The sequence below is a fragment of the Sapajus apella genome, unplaced genomic scaffold (assembly GCF_009761245.1).
Source record: "Sapajus apella isolate SASKATOON/1434 unplaced genomic scaffold, GSC_monkey_1.0 scaffold148, whole genome shotgun sequence".
NCBI lineage: Eukaryota > Metazoa > Chordata > Mammalia > Primates > Cebidae > Sapajus > Sapajus apella.
In genome coordinates this window covers 1,547,751-1,567,373 of record NW_022437088.1, presented here as the reverse complement: position 1 = coordinate 1,567,373, position 19,623 = coordinate 1,547,751, and the positions used below count along the sequence as shown (strand labels likewise).

Genomic DNA, 19,623 nt, shown 5'->3' with positions numbered 1-19,623 from the left:
GGGAGGGGAGGAGAAGGGGAGGGAAGGGGAGGGAAGGGGAAGGGAGGGGAGGGGAGGAGAAGGGGAGGGGAGGAGAAGGGGAGGGAAGGAGAAGGGGAGGGAAGGGGAGGGGAAGGGGAGGAGTAGCTTGCATTAGTGAATGGGACATCAGCAAAAGTGACACAAGCAGAAGCTTAATAAGCCCTTGGGCAATTAAGAAAGAGGAGAGGGGAGGGGAGGGGAAGGAAGAGGAGGGGAGGAAAGGGAAGGGGGGGAGGGGAGGGAAGGGGGGAGGGGGGAAGGGGGGGAGGGGAGGGAAGGGGGGAGGGGAGGGAAGGGGAGGGGAGAGGAGAAGAGAAGTCAGGTGCAATGGCTCAGGCCTGTAATCCTAGCACTTTGGGAGGCTGAGGTTGAGGATCACTTCAGGCTGGGAGTTTGAAACCAGCTTGGGCAACATAGTGAGAACCTGTCTCTACAAAAAATTAAAATATTAGCTTGTCTTGGTGGCATGCACCTACAGTCCTAGCTACTAGAGAAGCTGAGGCAGGAGGATCACTTCAGTCCAAGAGTTTGAGGTTGTATTAATCTATGATCTGCTCCACTGCTCTCCAGCCTGGGAGACAGAAAAATACCCTGTGTCTAAAGAAAAATAAATACATTTTAAAATTAATTTAATGTTGGCTCCTCAGCCCTAGCTTTGTAAACAAGGAAAACTGCCTTTATGTTTTCTAAAAAATACAAGGGTCAAAGATAAAAGGTGATATGTGATAAAATCCAAAATAAAACTCTTTCCCATAAGAAAATATTTAGGGCTGGATGTGGCGGCTCATGCCTGTAATCCTAGCACTTTGGGAGGCTGGGGCAGGTGGATTGCCTGAGCTCAGGAGCTCGAGATCATCTTGGGCAACATGGTGAAACCCTGTCTCTACTAAAATACAAAAAATTAGCTGAGCATGGTGGCATGTGCCTGTAGTCCTAGCTACTCAGGAGGCTGAGGCACAAGAATTGCTTGAACCCCAAAGGTGGAGGTTGCAGTAAGCCGAGATACTGCCGTTGCACTCCAGCCTGGGCAACGGAGCGAGACTCTGTCAAAAAAAAAAAAAAAAAAAAAAAAGAAAGAGAAAGAAGAAGGAAGGAAGAAAATAATTGTAGAACCACTCAGGTATACAAAAAGACTTGTAAATTTTCACAATACCATGTAACCAGGTCTGCCCACTGCCATCATCTTTTGCTACCATTTCCACTGATTTATCATCTTCGAAATGGGCTAGTGTTTCACTAGAGGATTTCCATTCTAGCATTAGTGAACTGAAATTATCAAACTTTCTCCTATGTTGATCAAACACTGCTAGTTCCAGGACTGTGTCCCTTAGGCTTGATACAGGAATCTGCATTAAAATAGAAAGTAATAAAAGACAAATTTAAAAATCAATAGCCTAAGAAGTAGTAAGATATCTCTAAAGCTAGGGATCAAGTTTTCTCTCAATATTTTTACCTTAAAAATTTGCAAACTTACAGCTATATTGAAAGAATAATACAACAAATACCTATATACATACACTTCACCTGGATTCACCAGTGCTTAACATTTAGTTACATTTGCCTTTTCTCTCTCTCCCTCTCCTTCCTCACCTTCCATATATGGTTATTTTGTTCTGTTGATGTATAGGCATCACTGGACTTCACCCCTAAATATTTCAGCATGTATCCTAAGAATACGAGAACATTCTGCTATGTAAGAAACAGGATATCACACACAATAATATGAACACTAATTCACTGTCATCAAATGTATGGTCAATATTTTCATTTCCCAAAATGTCACCCCCAAATGTTTTTATATGTTTTTTAGTTTAGATCTAGAAGTTAATCAAGATTTATGTATGCATTGTATTTGATTGTTTACCTCTTTAGTATATTTTAATATAGAAAAGGCACATTTGCCCTTTTTTGTTATTGTTTTGAATTTTTTGTAAAGTCCAGGTCTTTTTTTTTTGGACACAGGGTCTTTCTCTGTTGTGTAGGCTGGAGCATAACAGCATGACCATGGCTCACTACAGCCTCAACATCCCAGGCTCAAGCCATCCTCCCAATTCAGTTGACTGAGTAGTTAGGACCACACCTGGATAATTTTTAAATTTTAATTTATTTTAATTTTTATTAATTTTACTAATTTTTTTATTTCCATAGGCTTTTGGGGAACAGGTGGTATTTGGTTACAAGAGTAAGTTTTTAGGGGTGATTTGCAGAATTTTGGTGGACCCATCCCCCAAGCAGTATACAGTGGACCTGATTTGTAGTCTTTAATCCCTTACCCCCTTCCGCCTTTCCCGAGTCCCCAAAGTCTACTGTACCATTCTTTTGCCTTTGCATCCTCATAGTTTAGCTCCCACTTATGAGTAAGAACACATGATGTTTGGTTTTCCATTCCTGAGTTACTTCAGTTTGAATAATAGTCTCCAGACCAGGCACGGTGGCTCACGCCTATAATCCCAGCACTTCGGGAGGCCAAGGCGGGCAGATCACCTGAGGTCAGGAGTTTGAGACCAACCTGGCTAACATGGCAAAACCCCATCTCTACTAAAAATACAAAATTTAGCTGGGTGTAGTGGCGGGTGCCTGTAATCGTAGCTACTCGGGAAGCTGAGGCAGGGAGAATCACTTGAACCCAGGAGGTGGAGGTTGCAGTGAGCTGAGATTGCGCCATTTCCCTCCAGCCTGGGTGACAGAGCGAGACTCTCTCAAAGAAAAAAAAAAAGAATAATACTCTCCAATCCCATCCAGGTTGCTGCAAATGCCATTAATTCATTCCTTTTTAATGAATGGCTGAGTAGTATTCCATCGTGTTGTGTGTGTGTGTGTTTGTATCTCACAGTTTCTTTATCCACTTGTTGATTTATGGGCATTTCAGTTGTTTCCACATGTTTGCAACTGCAAATTGTGCTGCTATAAACATGTGTGTGCAACTTTTTTTTTTAATATAATGACTTTTTTTCCTCTGGGTAGATACCCAGTAGTGGTTTTGCTGGATCAAATGGTAGTTTTACTTTTAGTTCTTTAAGGAATCTCCACACTGTTTACCATAGTGGTTGTACTAGTTTACATTCCCACCAGCAGTGTAGAAGTGTTCCCTGTTCATCATATCCACACCAACATCCATTATATTTTGATGTTTAAATTATGGCCATTCTTGCAAACAAAAGCATAACGTGGGGAAGAGACACCCTCTTTAACAAATGGTGCTAGGATAATTGGCAAGCCACATATAGAAGAATGAAACTGAATTGTCATCTCTCACCTTATAAAAAAATCAACTCAAGATGGATCAAGGACTTAAACCTAAGACTTCAAACTATAAAAATTCTAGAAGATAACATCAGAAAAACCCTTCTAGACATTGGCTTAGGCAAGGATTTCATGACCAAGAACCCAAAAACGAATGCAATTTAAACAAAAATAAATAGCTGGGATTTAATTAAACTAAATAGCTTTTGCATAGCAAAAGGAACCAGTCAGCAAAGTAAACAGACAACCCACAGAGTGGGAGAAAATCTTCACAATCTATGCTTCTGACAAAGGACTAATATCAAGAATCTACAATGAACTCCAACAAATTAGCAAGAAAAAAACAATCTTATCGAAAAGTGGGCTAAGCACATGAACAGACAATTCTCAAAAGAAGATATACTAACATAGATGGACAACAAACATATGAAAAAAACAACATTGCTAATGATCAGGGAAATGCAAATCAAAACCACAATGCGATATCACCTTACTGCTACAAAAATTTTTAAATTTTTTGTAGAGATGTGGTCTCACTGTGTTGCCAGGGCTGGTCTTAAACTCCTGGGCTCAAGCAGTCCTCCCACCTTGGCATCCCAAAGTGTGAAACCCGCATCTCTACCAAAAAAAAAAGAAAAGATTAGTCACATATGATGGTGTGCACCTGAAGTCGCAGCTACTCGAGAAGCTGAGGTGGAAGTATCGCTTGAGCCCCTAGTTCAAGCTTATAGAGAGCTATGATTGCACCACAGCCCTCTACCCTAGTTGACAGAGTGAGACCATTTCAAATAAATAAAGAAATAAATAAGGGCCAGGCATGGTGGCTCATGCCTGTAATCCCAGCACTTTGGGAGGCCAAGGCGAGCATATCACTTGAGGTCAGGAGTTCGAGATGAGCCTGGTCAACATGGCAAACCTTGTCTCTACTAAAAATCCAAGAAATTAGCTGGCATGTGGTGTGTGCCTGTAATCCCAGCTAGTCAAGAATCGCTTGAACCGAGGAGGTAGAAGTTGCAATGAGCTGAGAATGCACCACTGCACTCCAGCCTGGGTGACAGAGCAAGATTCCGTCTCAATAAATAAATACATACATATATTTATTTCTGCACTTTTATTTTTGTATATATATTACATACATACATTGTTACACTGGAGCAGGCTCATAGGTAAGCTGATTGTTAGCATCTCTTGACAACTCTGAATAGTGATATCATATTTGTAACTTGAAATTGGCCATGATGGGAGTATTAACACCATAGAATTTGGCTCATGTTACAAATTTGGTCCCTCTCAGTTTTTTTTGTTGTTGTTGTTTTTGGAAAGCCTGTTAAAAATTTACTTGCACATAATATCAGGTTGTAGCACTATTAGTGATGCAAAATTTGATCATCTGCTGAAGGTGGTGACTGCCACTGGAGATCCCTCCAGTACAAAGGTATGGTTTCCTTTCTGTGGGTGGTGATTTGAAATCTTGAGACTATCCCATTTCCCAATAAGCTTTCACCTACTAGTTTTTTTTTTTTTTGAGATGGAGTCTTGCTCTGTCGCCCAGGCTGGAGTGCAGTGGTATATTCTCGGCTCACTGCAACTACCACCTCCCGGGTTCAAGCGATTCTTCTGCCTCAGCCTCCTGAGTAGCTGGGACTACAGGCATGTACCACTACGCCCAGCTAATTTTTGTATTTTAGTAGAGATGGGGTTTCACCATGTTGGTCAGGCTGGTCTCAAACTCCTGACCTCATGATCCGCCTACCTTGGCCTCTCAAAGTGCTGGGATTACAGGCGTGAGCCACCATGCCTGGCTTTCACCTACTAGTTTTAATATCCACTGATGATCTTTACCAGGATCAATTATTACAAGGAGGATTACAAAATCATAAATTTCTAATTCTATGATTCGTTTTATATAAGGTGGTATTTTTCTGGAAAAGAGCATCCTTTTTTCTCCTTCATCCCTCCTTTTCTTCCTTCCTTCCTAAATTCATTTCTCCTCTCTTTCTCCCTCCTCTGTCTCTCTTTCTTCTTTCCTTTATTTTTCTCTTATAATCTTGAGCATTACTATGGGGTCATGAATTTTAAGTTGATATTTCTGTCATTATTATTATGTTTTGAGATGGAGTCTCGCACTGTCACCAGGCTGGAGTGCAGTGGTGCGATCTCGGCTCACTGCAATGTCTGCCTCCCAGGTTCAAGTAATTCTTCTGCCTCAGCTTCCCGAGTAGCTACAGGCATGTGCCACCACACCCAGCTAATTTTTTTATTTTTAGTAGAGACGGGGTTTCACCATGTTGGCCAGGATGGTCTTGATCTCTTGACTTCACGATCCACCCACCTCAGCCTCCCAAAGTGCTGGGATTACAGGCATGAGCCACCATGCCTGGCCTCTGTCATTATTTTTTAAAAAATATATTTAAGAAGCACAAGTGCAGATTTCTTACAGCATGTATGACATAGTGGTGAAGTCTGGGTTTTTAGTGTAGTAAACATTGTACTCAATAGGTAATTTTTCAACCCTCTGCCATTATTTTTTGGATGCTCAAATTATCTACAATTTGGATAGTAGGGGTCCCTTCAAGCCAGCTTCTTTTTAAGAAGTCACCATTAGTCTTTGAGCACTTCTTTGCTTTCTAACACAAGTTGTTTGCTTTCTAACACAAGGTGTGTGCAGGCTCATTGTGCACTTTCCCTACTGAGCTGGAATCAGCTCCAAGATGCTCTAATTCCTTTAAATGGGGACTAGTATTTAGAAACCAACAGTTTGTACATCATTATTTGGGTGTAGGCCCTTTCAGTGAACAGAGCTTGTAAATAAAATTTGTTTAAAAAAAGTATCATGAGTTGTATAGCAATTTAAAAACATGTCTGTAAACTCTCATATATATGTGAGACATACACACACACACGTAGATATATATGCATATACACATTCTTGGACAAAATGACTCAATGACTCAACATCATAAATATTCCACTTATTCCAAGTTAATAAATAACTGTAACATATTCCCAATAAAAATACCGGGAACAGAAATAAGTTTTTGCTAATAATTAGCTGACCATGAAGCTAACTAAGCAGAGACTTTTAGTGGCCACACGGGTCAAAGAGTACAGATGTTACAGAACTAGTTCAGAAAGTCACTAAACAAATGGTCAGCAAAAACAAAAAACACAAGCAGCCACAAAACCAATGGAGGGGAAGAATCTGATTTCAGAGTTGCTACATTATATTATACAAAATGTTGAGTTTTTAACAAAAGATTATTAGAAATGTAAAGAAATAAGTATGGCCCATACATTTCCATAGAAACTATCCCAGAGACCAAACTGAATGATTATCTCAAGGTTAATTAAAAAAGAAAGAAAGAAACTGTCCCTGAGAATGTCCAGATATTGAGCTACCAGACAAACACTTCTTTTTTTTTTTTTTCTTTTTTGAGATGGGGTCCCACTCCATTGCCCAGGCTGGAGTGCCGTGATACGATCATAGCCCACTGAATCCTCTGCCTCCTGGACTAGAACAATCCTCCCAACTCAGCCTCCCAAATAGCTGGGACTACAGACATGCACCACCATGCCTGGCAAATTTTTGTATTTTTGTAGAGATAGGGTTTTGCCATGTCACCCAGGCTGGTCTTGAACTCCTGGACTCAAAGGATCCACCCACCTCAGCCTCCCAAAGTGCTGGAATTACAGGCATAAGCCACCATGCCCAGCCCAGACAAAGACTTCTAATTAACTTTATTGTACAAAGAACTAAAGGTATTAATGTTTGAATAACTAAAGGAAAATATGAAAATGGTATCATATTACATAGAGAATATCAATAAAGAGATAGAAGTTATAACAAAAAAGAACCAAAAAGAAATTCTAAAGTTGAAAAGTATAATAATTGAAATAAAAAATTAACTAGAGAAATTCAACAGCAGATTTGAACAGGCTGAAGAAAGAATTGGAGAACTCAAAGATATGTCAATGGAGATTACCCAGTCTGATGAACAAAAAGAAATGAAAAAACATGAACAAACATCAGAGACCTGTGGGTCACTATCATATGTATCAGTATATGCAAAAAGAGAGTGCTAGAAGGAGAGGAGATAGGAGAAAAGAAGAAAGAATATTTGAAGAAATAATGGCCCAAACTTACAAACTGATAAAAAACATTAAACATTCAAGAAGCTCAAACACCACCAAGCAGAATAAATTAAAAAAGATCTACATCTAGACACATCGTAATCAATCTGTCCAAAGTCAAAGACAGAATCACAAAAACAGAAAGAGAAGGGATTCACCCCTCATAAGGGATCTTCCATGGGATTAACATCTTTTATCAGAAACCATGAGGGCCAGAAGGCAGTGAGATGACACAATGAAAATAAAAGAAAAAGGGCCAGATGCAGTGGCTCACACCTGTAATCCTAGCACTTTGAGGGGTTGCAGCAGGTGGATTGTCTGAGCTTAGGAGTTCAAGATCAGCCTGGGCAGCATGGTGAAACCCTGTCTCTACCAAAAATCCAAAAAATTAGCCAGGTATGGTGGTGTGGGCCTGTAGTCTCATCTATTCAGGAGGCTGAGGCATGAGAATCACTTGAACCTGGGAGACGGAAATTTTGGTGAGCCGAGATCAGGCCACTGCATTCCAGCCTGGGTGATACAGCAAGACTCTGTCTGAAAATAAAAATAAAAATAAATCAATAAATAAAAATAAAAGAGTGCCAACTAAGAATTCTATATTGGGCAGAATAATCCTTCAAATATGGAGAAATTAAGACATTCTAAGATCCAATAAAAATGGAGAGAATTTATTGCTTAGTAGACCTGTCCTACAAGAAATACTAAAGAGAATCCTTCAGGTTGCAATGAAAGGTCACTAGACAACAGCTTGAATCACCATGAAGAAACAATCTAGAAAAGATAATTGCATAGGTAAATCAAAAGACAGTATAAATGTATTTTGGGTTGTAATTATTTTTTCTATCTGATTTAAAAGAAAAATATATGGCCAGGTGCAGTGGCTCACGCTTGCAATCTCAGCACTTTGGGAGGCTGAAGCAGGTGGATCACCTGAGGTCAGGAGTTTGAGACCAGCCTGACCAATATGGTGAAATCCCATCTCTACTAAAAATACAAAAATTAGACAGGCATGGTGGCATGCGCCTGTAGTCTCAGCTACTTGGGAGGGTGAGACAGGAGAATTGCTTGAATCCGGGAGGTGGAGGTTGCAATGAGCCAAGATTGCACCACTGCACTCAGCCTGGGTGACAGAGCGAGACTGTGTCTAAAAGATAAAAAAATATATATATATATACATATATATATGAAAAATATATAAAGTAATAATTATAGGCTGGGCGCAGTGGCTCATGTCTGTAATCACAGCACTTTGGGAGGTCAAGGTGGGCAGATCGCTTGAGCCTAGGAGTTCAAGGCCAGCCTGGGCAACATAGTGAGACCTCATCTTTACAAAAAAATAAAAATAAAAAATTAGCTGGGCATGGTGGCATGTACCTGTAGTCCCAGCTACTAGGGAGGCTGGTGTGGAAGGATCCCTTGAGTGAGGGAGGTGGAGGTTTCAGTAAACCATGAATCAGTCAGGGCAACTGAGGAAGATCCTGTCTCAAAAAAAAAAAAAAAAACAGGGGCCAGGCACAGTGACTCACACCTGTAATCCTAGCACTTTGGAAGGCCAAGGTGGGTGAATCACTTGAGGTCAGGAGTTCAAGACCAGCCTGGCCAACACGGTGAAATCCCATCTCTAGTAAAAATACAAAAATTAGCTGGGTGTGGTGGCACACACTTATAATCCCAGCTACTTAGGAGGCTGAGGCAGGAGAATCGCTTGAGCCTGGGAGGCAGAGAATGCAGTGAACCATGATCACACCACTGCACTCCAGCCTGGGCAATGAAGCAAGACTCTGTCTCAAAGAAAAGAAAAAGAAAAAACATATATATGTATGCATGTGTATGTATATATATTGGTTTGATGGGCATAATATATAAAAATGTGATTTATATGACAAAAACAACACAAGGACAGGAAATGGTTCTATACTGGAGCAAACATTTTATAGACTAGTGAAGTTAAGTTAGTATGATGCCAAACTAAGTTATTAAAGATTAAGATGTTAATTGTAATCCCTAGGGCAATAATAAAATCACTCACAATAACATAGCTCCCTAAGCCAACACTAAACAAGAAGGCCTTGCAGTTCATCATGAAGCTCAATGATGAGAAGCTGAACAACTATGAGGCTGGCATTGATCAGGCTCTTCTTATTTATTTATTTATTTGTAAGGAAAGAATTTTGGAGTATTTCCTTTCTTTCCTTTAAACAAAAATTTTGACTGAGCATGGTGGCTCATGTCTGTAATCCCAGAACTTTGGGAGGCGAAGGTAGGAGGATTGCTTGAGGCCAGGGCTCAAGAACAGCCTGGGAAAAAAATAAAAATTAGGCATGGTACCTCACACCTATAGTCCCAGCTACTCAGGAGGCTGAGGTGTGAGGATCACTTGAGCCCAAGAGTTCCAGGCTGCAGTGAGCTATGACTGCACCACTGCACTCCAGTCTAGGTGATAGAGCAAGAATCTATCTCAAAAAAATTAAAAATTAAACAATAAAAATGTTACATTAAAATATTTTTAAACTTTTTTTAGAGATGGGGTCTTGCTATGTTGCTGAGGCTAGATGCAAACTCCTGGGCTCAAGCAATCTCCCCACCTTAGCTCCTAACTAGTTGGGACTACAGGTGTCTCACACCACACCTGGCTTCTCAGGCTCTTCTTTAACCTGGAAATAAACTGGGACCTTAAGGCTCAGAAGGCTCAGCTAAGAGAGTTCAACAGAACATCAGCCAAAGAAATTGAAGTTTGTGGTGGTCAGAAGTTTGTCCCCACAGCTCAACTGAAATCTTTCCAGAAAATTCAAGTCTAGCTAGTATGTGAATGGGTGAAAAAGTTCAATGGGAAGCACATTACCTTTATTTGATAAAGGAGAATTCTGCCTAAGCCAATTCAAAAAAGCCATACCAAAAAAAAAAAAAAAAAAAAAGCAGCAGAAATGTCCCAGCTGCATTCTAATAGCTGTACACAATGAAATCCTTGATCTTGGTCAAGGAAATGAAATTCTTGATCTTGGTCAAGGTCAAGATCACTTGGTCTTCCATGTGAAATTATGAGTAAAAGAATATGAGTGAAACTGGATGGCAGTGAGCTCATAAAGGTTCATCTTGACAAAGCATAGCAGGACAATGTGGAACACAAGGCTGAAACATTTTTTGTATTTATAAGAAGAGCTCACAGGCAAGGATGCTAATTTTGAATTCCTAGGGTTTCAGTGGTAAACAAAATGTCTAAGTAAAACTTCATTCACATAAAAATATAGTACAAGAAAAAACAAAAAAATTAAAATGGTACACTAGAAAATGTCTAACACAAAAGAAGGAAGAACCCGGGCACAGTGGCTCATGCCTGTAATCCCAGTGATTTGGGAGGCTGAGGCAGATGGATCACCTGAGGTTAGGAGTCTGAGACCAGCCTGATCAACATGGTGAAACCCCATCTCTATTAAAAATACAAAAATTAGCCAAGCTTAGTGGCACATGCCTGTAATCCCAGCTACTTGGGAGGCTGAGGCAGGAGAACTGCTTTAACCTGGGAGGTGAAGGGTTGCAGTGAGCCAAGATAATGCCATTACACTCCAGCTTGGGTGACAGAGTAAGACTCTGTCTCAAAAAAAAAAAGGAAGAAATGGCTGGGCACAGTGCCTCAGACCTGTAATCCCAGCACTTTGGGGAGCCGAGGTAGGCGGGTCACTTGAGGCCAGGAATTTGAGACTAGCCTGACCAACATGGTGAAAACCCATCTCTACTAAAAATATCAAAAAATTTGCCAGGCATGGTGGCACACACCTGTAGCCCCAGCTACTTGGGAGGAGATCCTGAAGAGAATTGCTTGAATCCAGGAGGCAGAGGTTGCTGTGAGCCAAGATGGCGCCACTGCACTCCAGCCCGGGCAACAGAGCGAGACCATCTCAAAACAAACAAACAAACCCAAAATAACAACAACAACAACAAACACTTTGGGAGGCCGAGGAAGGTGGATCAGCTAAGGTCAGGAGTTTGAGGCCAGCCTGACCAATACGATGAAACCCCATCTCTATTAAAAATTTAAAAATTAGCTGGGCATGGTGGTGTGTGCTTGTAGTCTCAGCTACTTGAGAGGCTGAGACAGGAGAATTGCTTGAAGCTGGGAGGCAGAGGTTTCAGTGAGTCAAGATAGTGCCACTGTACTCCAGTCTGGGTGACAGACTGAGACCATGTCTCAGGAGAAAAAAAAAAAAAAGGAAGAAATGGAAGAAGAGGAACAGAAAAGGCATATGATATACAGAAAACAAATAGCAAAATGGCAGACATAACACCTACCTTATTGGTAATTACATTAAATGTAAATACATTTTATGCTCCGTGAAAAGTCTGATTAGTATAATGAAATTTTTTAATGGCCCAGCTATATGCTGTCTGCAAGAGACACTCATGGGTCACAAGTATGAGAATGGAAAAAAAAAAGATGTATCATGCAAATTGTAACTACAAGAGAGCTGAAGTAGTTATACTAACATCAGACAAAATAGACTTTAATAGACTTGTTACTAAAGAAAAAGAAGGTCACTTTATAATGATAAAATAGTATTGAATAATAAACAAGTTGCTGGTTTCTGTCCTCAGTTCCTGGGAGGTAACCCCTAAGCCCTTGGAATTTCTTGAGTAATAGGATTGTGTCTGTTATTTATGGTGAGTCCCTTGGATAACACCTGAGTTTATGCTAATGAGATGACACAGGATGGAGTTGAATAAGGACAAAAAGACCAATCATGTGGTTAGAAGGATGAGGTTTTGGGCCAGGTGATAGCAGCCCCATCTCCAGGGAAAAAAGGGGGCTGGTGATTAACCACATGGTCAATGATTCAATCAATCACATTTACATAATAATATCCCAATAAAACACTGGAGCTGGGCATAGTGGTTCACAGCTATAATCCCAGTACATTGGGAGGCCAAGACAGGAAGACTGCTTGAGCCCAGCAGTTCAAGACCAGCCTGGGCAACCCAGTGAGACCCTGACTCTACAGAAAAAAATTTTAAATTAGCTCAGTGTGATAGCATGAAACTTTGGTCCCAGCTCCTCAAAAGGCTGAGGAGGGAAGATCACTTGAGCCCAGGAATGAGGCTGCAGTCAGCCATGATCACACCATTGCACTGCAGCCTGAGCAACAGAGTGAGACCATGTCTCAAAAAACAAAACAAAACATCAGACACCAAAACTCAGTGGAATTTCCTGGCTGGTAAACACATTGATGTGTTCCACCTGATATGTTTTCACCAGATCCTGATTCCATGTAGAGGGCATGGAAGCTCTGTGTCTGCTGAGATCTTTCTTAAAGGATACAAAAGGAGTTGTATCCTTTGTAATGAAACTGTAAGCCATTCTAACAAATTATCAAACTTGTTGGTCAGGAGTGTGAGTAGCCTGTCTGTCCCTCAATTTGCAGCTATCATCTGAGGTGAGGGCAGTCTTGTTGGGAACTGCGCCCTTAAAACTGGGGAGTCTGAGCTAACTCTGAATATTAATGTCAGAATTGCATTGTGGTATTGCCAAGGGTCAATCTATTAAAAAGATATAACAATTGTAAACATATATGTACCTAATAACAGAGCCTCAAAATACATAAAGCAAAACCTGACAGAATTCAAGAGGAAGAAATAGACAATTCAATAATAGTTGAAGAGAGCTTGTAGATAGTTGAATAGGTAGAGGTTCCCAGAGGGTGGCATGCCCAGGGAGGGCATGGAAGCTCCATGCCCCATACCTATATCTCACCCTATGTATGTCTTCACCTGTATCCTTTGCAATATCCTTTATAATAAACTGGTAAATATAAGTAAGTATTTCCCTGAGTTCTATGAGTCACTCCAGCAAATTAATTGAACCCAAAGAGGAGGTCAGGGAAAACCCAATTGGAAGCCAGTTGGTCAGATGTTCTGGTGGCCTGGATTTGCAACTTGTGTCTTAGGTAAGGGTAGTCTTGGGGACTGAGCCCTCAACCTGTGACATCTGACAGTAGCTCCAGTTAAATAGTGTCAGAATTGATTTGGAGGACACTCAGCTGGTGTCTGCTGCTTGATGTGTGGGGAAAAACTCCATACATTTGGTCACAGAAGTCGTCTTCTTTTTTTCTTCTTCCCTCTCTCATATTTTTCATGAAATAGAAATCTTCTGTGTTGATGATTGTCATGGTGGGGAAAAACACAGTGTGGGAGTTTTTCTTGAACAATTGGTGTGACTGAGGTAGGATTTGATAGAATGGCATTGGCTTACAGAAACATGTGGTTTGGAATGAGAAAGGATGAAAGGGTGGGGGATGAGGAACGCTCAATTCCTGGGTGGCTACCTTGTCATCCATGGTATGACACTGCAGCTGTGCTGCATTCAGTTACTAAGGGCAAAAGTTAACCAGTGCAATTTAGAGATGGTGGTAGACTCATCAGGGTAGTAGACCCTGTTCTTTTCTTCTCCTTTTTTTTTTTTTTTTTTTGAGATGGGGTCTCACTCTGTCACCTAGGCTGGAGTGCAATGGTGCAATCTTGGCTCACTGCAACTTCCACTTCCCAGGCTCAAGCAATCGTTCCACCTCAGCCTCCCTTATAGCTGGGACTACAGGAGCATGTAACCATGGTTGGCTAATTAAAAAAAAATTTTTTTTTTTTTGAGACAGAATCTCATTTTGTTGCCCAAACTGGAGTGCAGTGATGTGATCTCAGTTCACTGCAACCTCCACCTCCTAGGTTCAAGCGATTCTCATACCTAAGCTTCCCGAGTAGCTGAACTCACAGGCATGCACCACCACACCTGACTAATTTTTGTATTTTTAGTAGAGATGGGGTTTCACCATGTTGGCCAGTCTGGTCTCGAACTTCTGACCTCAAGTGACCCATCCGCGTCAGCCTCCCAAAGTGCTGGGATTATAGGCATGAGCCACTGCGCCCGGCCTTAAATTTTTTGTAGAGACAAGAACTCATTATATTATCCAGGCTGGTTGAAACCCTGCTTTTCTTTTTTTAATGTTGTCTGTTTATTTATTTATTTATTTTGAGACTGGGTTATGAGACTGGCTAATTTTTGTATTTTTGGTAGAGATGGGGTTTTGCCATGTTGCACAGGATAGTCTCAAACTCCTGGGCTCAAGTGATCCACCTGCCTCACCCTTCCAAAGTGCTGGGATTACAGGCCTGATCCACTGCATCCAGCCATATTTCTTTAAAAAAAAAAAAGAGAGAAAGAGAGATTTAAATTTAAAAGTTTGTTCTCTAACCACAATGGAGTGAAGTTAGCAATCAGTAACAGGAAGTCTAGAATATTCACAAATGTGTGGAAATTAAACAAAAACACTCCTAAATAACCAGTAAGTTGCCAGCCACAGTGGCCAGACTGGTCTTCAACTCCTGACCTCAGGTGATCCACCCACTTCAGCCTCCCAAAGTGTTAGGATTACAGGCGTGAACCACAGCGCCTGGCCTCAAAATAAAATTAGAGAAAAAATTCCAATTATGATAGCATCAAAAAAGCAAATATTTAGGAATAAATCTAATAAAAGGAATGTAAAACTTGTATACTCTAAACAGAAACGTTGTTGAAAGAAATTAAAGATATGAATAAACAAAAAGACATCCATGTTCATAAATTGAAAGATAATATTATCAAAATGGCAACACTCTCCAAACTGATTTACAGATTCAATGCAATCCCTATCAAAATCTCTGCTGGTGTCTTTGCAGAAATTGACAAGCTGACCCTAAAAATTTATGTGGAAATGGAAGGAACCCAGAATAGCCAAAACAATCTTGAAAAAGAATAAAATTGCAAAATTCACACTTCCTAAATCTCAAAACTTACTACAAAGCTATAATGATCAAGACAGTGTGGTACTGGCATAATGACATGTAGATTAATGGAATAGATTTCAGAGTCCAGAAATAAACTCTCATGTTTATGGTTAATAGATCTGCAATATGAATGCCAAGACAACTCAAGGGATAAGGAATAATCTTTTTAACAAATGGTGCTGGGTAAAAGAAAAAAACAAAACAAAACAAAACAAATGGTGCTGGGTCAAATGGCTATCAGCATGTAAAAAAAATGAAGTTAGGCTGGGAGCAATGGCTCACACTTGTAATCCTAGCACTTTGAGAAGCCAAGGCAGGTGGGTCATTTGAGGTCAGGAGTTCAAGACCAGCCTGGCCAACATGGTGAAATCCCATCTCTACTAAAAACACAAAAATTTGCTGGGTGTGGTGGTAGGCACCTGTAATCCCAGCTACTCGGGAGGCTGAGGCATGAGAATCATTTGAACCTGGGAGGCAGAGATTGCAGTGAGCCGAGATCACACCACTGCATTCCAGCCCAGGCAATAGAGCAAGACTCAGTCTTAAAAAAAATAACACCCCCCCACACACAGACACACAAATGATGTTAGATCCCTACCTCACACCATGAAAATGAACTCAAAGTGGATCAGAGAGCTAAATGGAAGAGCTAAAACTACAAAACTCAGAATAAATCAAAGGCATAAATCTTCCTGCCCTTGGATTAGGCAACAATTTCTTAGATACAACGCCTAAAGTACAAACAACAACTATAGTAATGAAATTGATAAATTGGATATCATTAAAGTTAAAAACTTTGTGTTTCAAAAGATGTCATCAGAAAAGTAAGGCCAATGGTGGCTCATGCCTGTAATCCCAGCACTTTTGGAGGCTGAGGCTGGAGGATCACTTGAGGCCAGGAGTTTGAAACTAGCCTGGGCAATATAGTGAGACTTCATCTCTACAGGAAAAAAAAAAAAAAAAAAATTAGCTGGGTGTGGTGGCATGTGCCTGTAGTCCCAGCTACTTAGGAGGCTGAGGTGACAGGATAGATAGTTTGAGCCCTGGAGTTGGAAGTTACAGTGACCTATGATCATGTCATCGTACTCCAGTCTGAGTGACAAAGTGAGACCTTGTGTCTTAAAAAAAAAAAAGTAAAAGATAACCCATGTGATGAGAGAACATTTTTGCAAATCATATATCTGAAAAGAGACTTGTATGTAGAATATATGAAATGAATAACTCTTACAACCAATAAAAAGACATATAATTCAATTTAAAATTGGCAAAGAATCTGAATATGCATTTGTCAAAAGAGGATATACAAACGTCCAATAAAAGCACATAAAAAGATACAAAACATAGGCCAGGCACGGTGGCTCACAACTGTAATCCCTCCAATCCCAACACTTTGAGAGGCTGAGGTGGGTGGATCACCTGAGGTCAGGAGTTTGAGACCAGCCTAGTCAACATGGTGAAACCCTGTGTTTACTAAAAATAGAAAAATTAGCTAGGCATGGTGGCATATGCCTATAATCCCAATTACTCAGGAGGATGAGGCAAGAAAATCGCTTGAACCCAAAATGCGGAGGTTGCAGTGAGTCAAGATCGCACCACTTCACTCCAGCCTGGGTGAAAGAGTGAAACTACATCTCAAAAAAAATTACATACATACATACATATATATATATATATATATATATATATAACCCAACATAATTAGACAGTGGGAAATACAAATCAAAACCACAATGAGATACCACTTTACACCCACTAGAAAGGTTATAATCAAAATGACAAATAATAGCAATTGTTGGCAAAGATATGGAGAAACTCGAAACCTCATACACTGCTAGTGGAAATGTTAAATGGTGCAGCCACTTTGGAAACAGCTGGAAGTTCTTAAAAAGGCTAAGTATGGAATTAACATACAAACCATCAATTCCACTCTTAGCTATATACACAAGAGAAATGAAAACATATTCACACAAAAACTTGTACATATATTCACAGAAAACTTGTACATGAATGTTCATGGCAGCACTATTCATAATAGCCAAAGGTGGAAACAACATATATATCCATCAACTGACGACTGGATAAACAAAATGTAGTATATCTATACAATGGAATATTATTTGGCCATAAAAATGCACTATGGATTCAGGCTACCATATGAATGAAACTTGAAAACATGTGAAATGAAAGAAGCTGGGAATGGAGGAAATAGGAAGTGACTGCTAATGGGTATGGAGTTTCTTTTGGAGAAATGAAAATGATATGAAGTTAGATAGCAGCGATGGTTGCACGACTTTGATCTGAACAGTTTAAAAGGGTGGTCTGCTGGGCACAGTAGGTCACACCTCTAATATCAGCACTTTGTAAGGCTGAGGCGGGTGGATCCCTTGAGCCCAGGAGTTTGAGACCAGCCTGGGCAACATGGTGAAACCCCATCTCTACTAAAAATACAAAATATTAGCCAGTATGGTGGCACACACCTACAGTCTCAGCTAATTGGGAGGTTGAGGTGGGAAAATCACCTGACTGGGGAAAGTTGAGGCTGCAGTGAGCCGTGATAGTGCCATGCACTCCAGCCTGGGTGACTGGAGTGAGACCCTGTCTCCAAAAAAAAAAAAAAAAAAAAAAAAAAGGTGAACTATATCTCAATTTAAAAATAAATATATACTAGTGTATGTCAATAGGGTGATGGAGAGTCATATCTGTAACTTACTCTCAAATGGTTCAGGGAAAAAAGTTCTTTTCTTGCAACTTGTCTGTAAATTTGAATTATTTCAAATAAAAAGAAAAATGCCATTGAATGCCAATGATGTTATAGGGTAACTTTTACTCTGCTCCACTCAGAGTGCTTTAAAAAAAGCAACTCCTTCATAAACTTCAAATAATACTTAATGTGAAGTCTGACTCTAAAAAATATGGGTTCACAACCTATAACATCCCATACTGTTGTTCTTCATAACAAAAGGCAGTATAGCATAAATAACATCTGCTTTGGAGTCAGATAGAATGTGTTCTTTTCTAGCTTTATGATTGGGAAAATTAATCAACTTTTAGGAGGCTTGGTTTTCTCATCTGGAAAATGAGAATAACTAATTGATTGCTCTGTTCTGCATAGGCTACATAATGATTTATATGCTCCCAAGCTTGGACTTTTACTCAACATTGTATATTATATAATCTGATGTTCTACTTTCTAGGATAGATAACTCATTTATTTTTCATGCCCTGTTGCCTACTTAGTAGCTACATTATTATCACTATTCTTCATGATTGGTTTGAAGAAGAGGTAAATTTATCTATCTATCTATCTATCTATCTATTTATTGAAGAGGTAAATTTTATTACTTATTAATATTCTTAATAAAAGATTTGGTAGGGAAGGATATCAGCAAAATTTAGAAGTTATTTAGATAGATTTCAATTATCTACTGCCATAATCACAAGCTGATTATGTACTTAAGTATAGTAAACAAGTTTAGCCAATTCTAATCTAGTTTAATTACCTCTTCTCAGACACTATCAGAAAATGAATAATGAATAAATAGTACATTCAATGTTGATAAGTGGAGAAATGGGAACCCTTATGCACTGTTGGTAAGAATGTAAAATGGTACAGCTGCTGTGGAAAACAGTGTGGCAGTTCCTCAAAAAATCAAAAACAGAATTACCATATGATCTGGCAATTCCATTTCTGGATGTATACCTCAAAGAATTCCAGACTCTATCTCTAAAGCATGGAAGAAAAAAGTGCCAACTTAGTTGGAAACATACTCTGTACTTACCAGTTGTTTGTTGTGCTGTGGCAGAGGACATGGCTGGGCACCAGCTGGCACCTTGTATACTGGTGTTACTGACATACTAGCAGGGTGGGCACATATGAAGCGAACCTGCAAAACCTCTACAGCTGGACTAGGGTTCAGGACACCTGGGTGATTTCCAATTTGGAATGTGAGAACCTTTAAGGAAATATCAGAGCAAGAGATAATTGTGGGTAGATACTTGATGTCAGTCATGTCAATATAAATGTGTTAGAATTATTCAAATTTCAGTATAGAGAGTCCCTTTCGACATTATAATCCAGCAAATCCCTTAAAGGTATTATATTTCTTAATTATCTATGCTAAAAGGCATTAATAATATCATGAAAATTTGAAAATAAGTGGAACATTTTTAAAAATTTAGGTTAGGCACAATGGTTCATGCCTATAATCCCAGCACTTTGGGAGGCTGAGGTGAAGGATCGCTTGAACCTAGGAGTTCAAGATTATCTTGGGCAACATAGTGAAACCCCATTTCTACAAAAAATTTAAAAATTAGCCAGGCATGGTGGTGCAAGCCTGTAGTCCCAGCTACTTGGGTGACTGAGGCAGGAGGATTGCTTGACCCAGGAGGTCAAGGCTACAGTGAGCCATGTTCATGCCACTG

General features: G+C 39.9%; 1 protein-coding gene across 1 annotated transcript in view; it reads right to left on the bottom strand.

Moving 5' to 3' along the window:
- NUP210L (nucleoporin 210 like) overlaps window positions 1–19,623 on the bottom strand; it is a 159,425-nt gene that overhangs the window by 73,254 nt on the left and 66,548 nt on the right. Inside the window, exons 16-17 of the mRNA XM_032265104.1 lie at window positions 18,981–19,154; window positions 1,175–1,367 (exon numbers count right to left, since the gene is read on the bottom strand). Coding sequence (XP_032120995.1) covers window positions 1,175–1,367; window positions 18,981–19,154 — 367 coding nt within the window. The remainder of the gene's footprint in view (window positions 1–1,174; window positions 1,368–18,980; window positions 19,155–19,623) is intronic.